Source organism: Lepeophtheirus salmonis, unplaced genomic scaffold (assembly GCF_016086655.4).
Source record: "Lepeophtheirus salmonis unplaced genomic scaffold, UVic_Lsal_1.4 unplaced_contig_942_pilon, whole genome shotgun sequence".
NCBI classification, from domain to species: domain Eukaryota; kingdom Metazoa; phylum Arthropoda; class Copepoda; order Siphonostomatoida; family Caligidae; genus Lepeophtheirus; species Lepeophtheirus salmonis.
In genome coordinates this window covers 98,065-100,367 of record NW_027296841.1, presented here as the reverse complement: position 1 = coordinate 100,367, position 2,303 = coordinate 98,065, and the positions used below count along the sequence as shown (strand labels likewise).

The following is a 2,303-nucleotide window of genomic DNA, read 5'->3' as shown; positions in this document are numbered from 1 at the left end:
TTAATTTAGAAATAAAAATAATCACAAAATCATCTAGGTTTTTTTAAAAACAAAACTTCCATTTCGGAAGTCATAAGTGTACTCATATTAAATTCTCTGTTCATGAAAAGACATGCTTTAGGGCAGGCATTTTGTTCATTAAAAAAAAAAGGATATGAATTGTTTTTGGTTCTGACTATGATTATCTTAGGGGTTGATCATCTGTCTGTCCACTAGGAGTTACATAAATAGTCTAAAATAATAAAGTACTTTGAAAAATGAATTATGTTGAAGTCATCTAAAAATATGCAAAAGTTACATATTTTCCCATGTAAAAATCTATACATACAAGAAGTGTACCAATATAAGACTTTAAAAAATTATCACAAGATCTTTTTTTAAAAGAAACGGTGAACAAAATGTGAGAAGGAAACAAAATTCTATGCGTCAGAATGCGTACTAACATAGCACTTATGTACATGTTACAAAATATCCACGCCCAAAGAAGCATAAATTGTTTCACCGTTTATTTTTTGGAAAAAATATATAAATAGAGGATTGAACTGCGGAGTAGTCATCAGTTAGATTCCTCACTGCAAATCAATATCAAAACATCATGAAGGTAAGTACTCAATACAAATCCAACCCTCAAATGTCCATCATCATGATTTGACCATACTTTCTTCTTCTATACAGTCCTTCGTCGCTTTGTCCGCTCTTTTGGCTGTTGCCATGTCTGCTCCTGCTGATCCTTATAGACCAGCTCCCTATCACCCAGCCCCTGCTCCTTATCACCCAGCTCCCGCACCATACCATGCAGCTCCTACCTACAAGGAAGAACCTGCAGCCTACCAATACCAATACGCTGTCAGTGATGAATATGCTGGACTCAACTTTGGAGCTGATGAGGCTCGTGATGGATACTCCACCCAAGGAAAGTACTCTGTTGCCCTTCCCGACGGTCGCATCCAAACTGTGTCCTACAACGTTGCTGATGCTTACTCTGGTTATGTTGCTGACGTTACTTACTCCGGAGAGGCCAAATACGAGCCATACCACCCTGCTCCTGCTCCTTACAAGCCTGCTCCCGTCTACCACGCCGCCCCTGCTCCATACAAGCCTGCCCCTATCTACAAGCCTGCTCCCGTCTACCACGCTTAAATATTCTGTCTTTATTTATTTAGTTATTTATTTAAATAAATATTTCAAAACCTATTCAATAGTCTTTTTTTTTTTTTCTTTGTAGACGCTAGAGAGTAATGACCCATTCAAAATGGTTTACATTAAAACTTTAGTTTAGGAACATTAGGTTAGGTCATGATGAACTACTTTTGGATACGATAAATAATCTAATCTAATTGCTTCTATTAAATATAAATCAACAGACAATAATTAACCACGAATGCTAATTGCATAATTATTTGGAATACCGTGATATTCTTTATCTTGTGCATACCTTAAACAGATTGTTATAAGATTTAGTAGCCATATGTATGATCATAGATAATACACGGGGATTCATTACTAATTATTAGCCCAATTCCTAGTACATATTTGAAAAATTTCAATTAATTTCTCAATTAGTGGAATGCTAATTTAATGTGATCAGTTTGTTTACACCTATTTCTTTTAATAAATGGATGTGTCCTATCAAATAACTATGTTTAAGGACTAATTAACAATGATTAAATGTTAATTAATGCATTTAATAACATTTAATGATATGTTATTTTCTGTGTTTCTTCCTGAAATATCAATGCAATCTTTGTGTGTTGTATTTCACGTCCATAGATTTACTATTATACCTATTCATTTTGCAAAATGATTCAACGCCTATCAATGTATGTAGATTGTAGACACATGTGTACATGATTATAAGTACAAATTTAACTAGTATTTCACCGAATTACATGTTCTATAAATGTCAAGGAATGAAATATCCTGATCACATGATTTGTCCCTAATTTATGAACCTTTTACATAACATTGTTAATAGAGCAATGCAATGGCTACTATTCTCATTCATTTAGCTTAATGCATTAACATATATTATAATGGAAGATGATATTTTGTTTGCTCATCACCGCTAAATAGTGTTTGCCAATATTGATAGTTGTGTGGTCCATAGAGTTAAGTAAGATAGCATTAAAAAGGGTACCGAAGGTTAAAGAAGAGAGTGGTCATATACGGTATTTTAACGTTCTTCACAGTGTTACCTTACTAACACAAAAATGTACACAGTGGAGACCCAAACTTGCAGTAGTATTTAATTACAATAATATCCCCATTATTTTAATTATGATATTTTATTAGGCAACCAAACG

The 2,303-nt window shown here is 33.7% G+C and overlaps 1 protein-coding gene across 1 annotated transcript; it reads left to right on the top strand.

Annotated features, from left to right (window-relative positions):
- The first annotated feature begins 515 nt into the window (after positions 1-515).
- On the top strand, positions 516-1,194 carry LOC121123368 (cuticle protein 8). Its single transcript, XM_040718489.1, has 2 exons — positions 516-601; positions 676-1,194. The coding sequence occupies exons 1-2, from the start codon at positions 596-598 to the stop codon at positions 1,138-1,140; spliced, it is 471 nt and encodes a 156-aa protein (XP_040574423.1). The 5' UTR covers positions 516-595; the 3' UTR covers positions 1,141-1,194.
- The last annotated feature ends 1,109 nt before the right edge of the window (positions 1,195-2,303 follow it).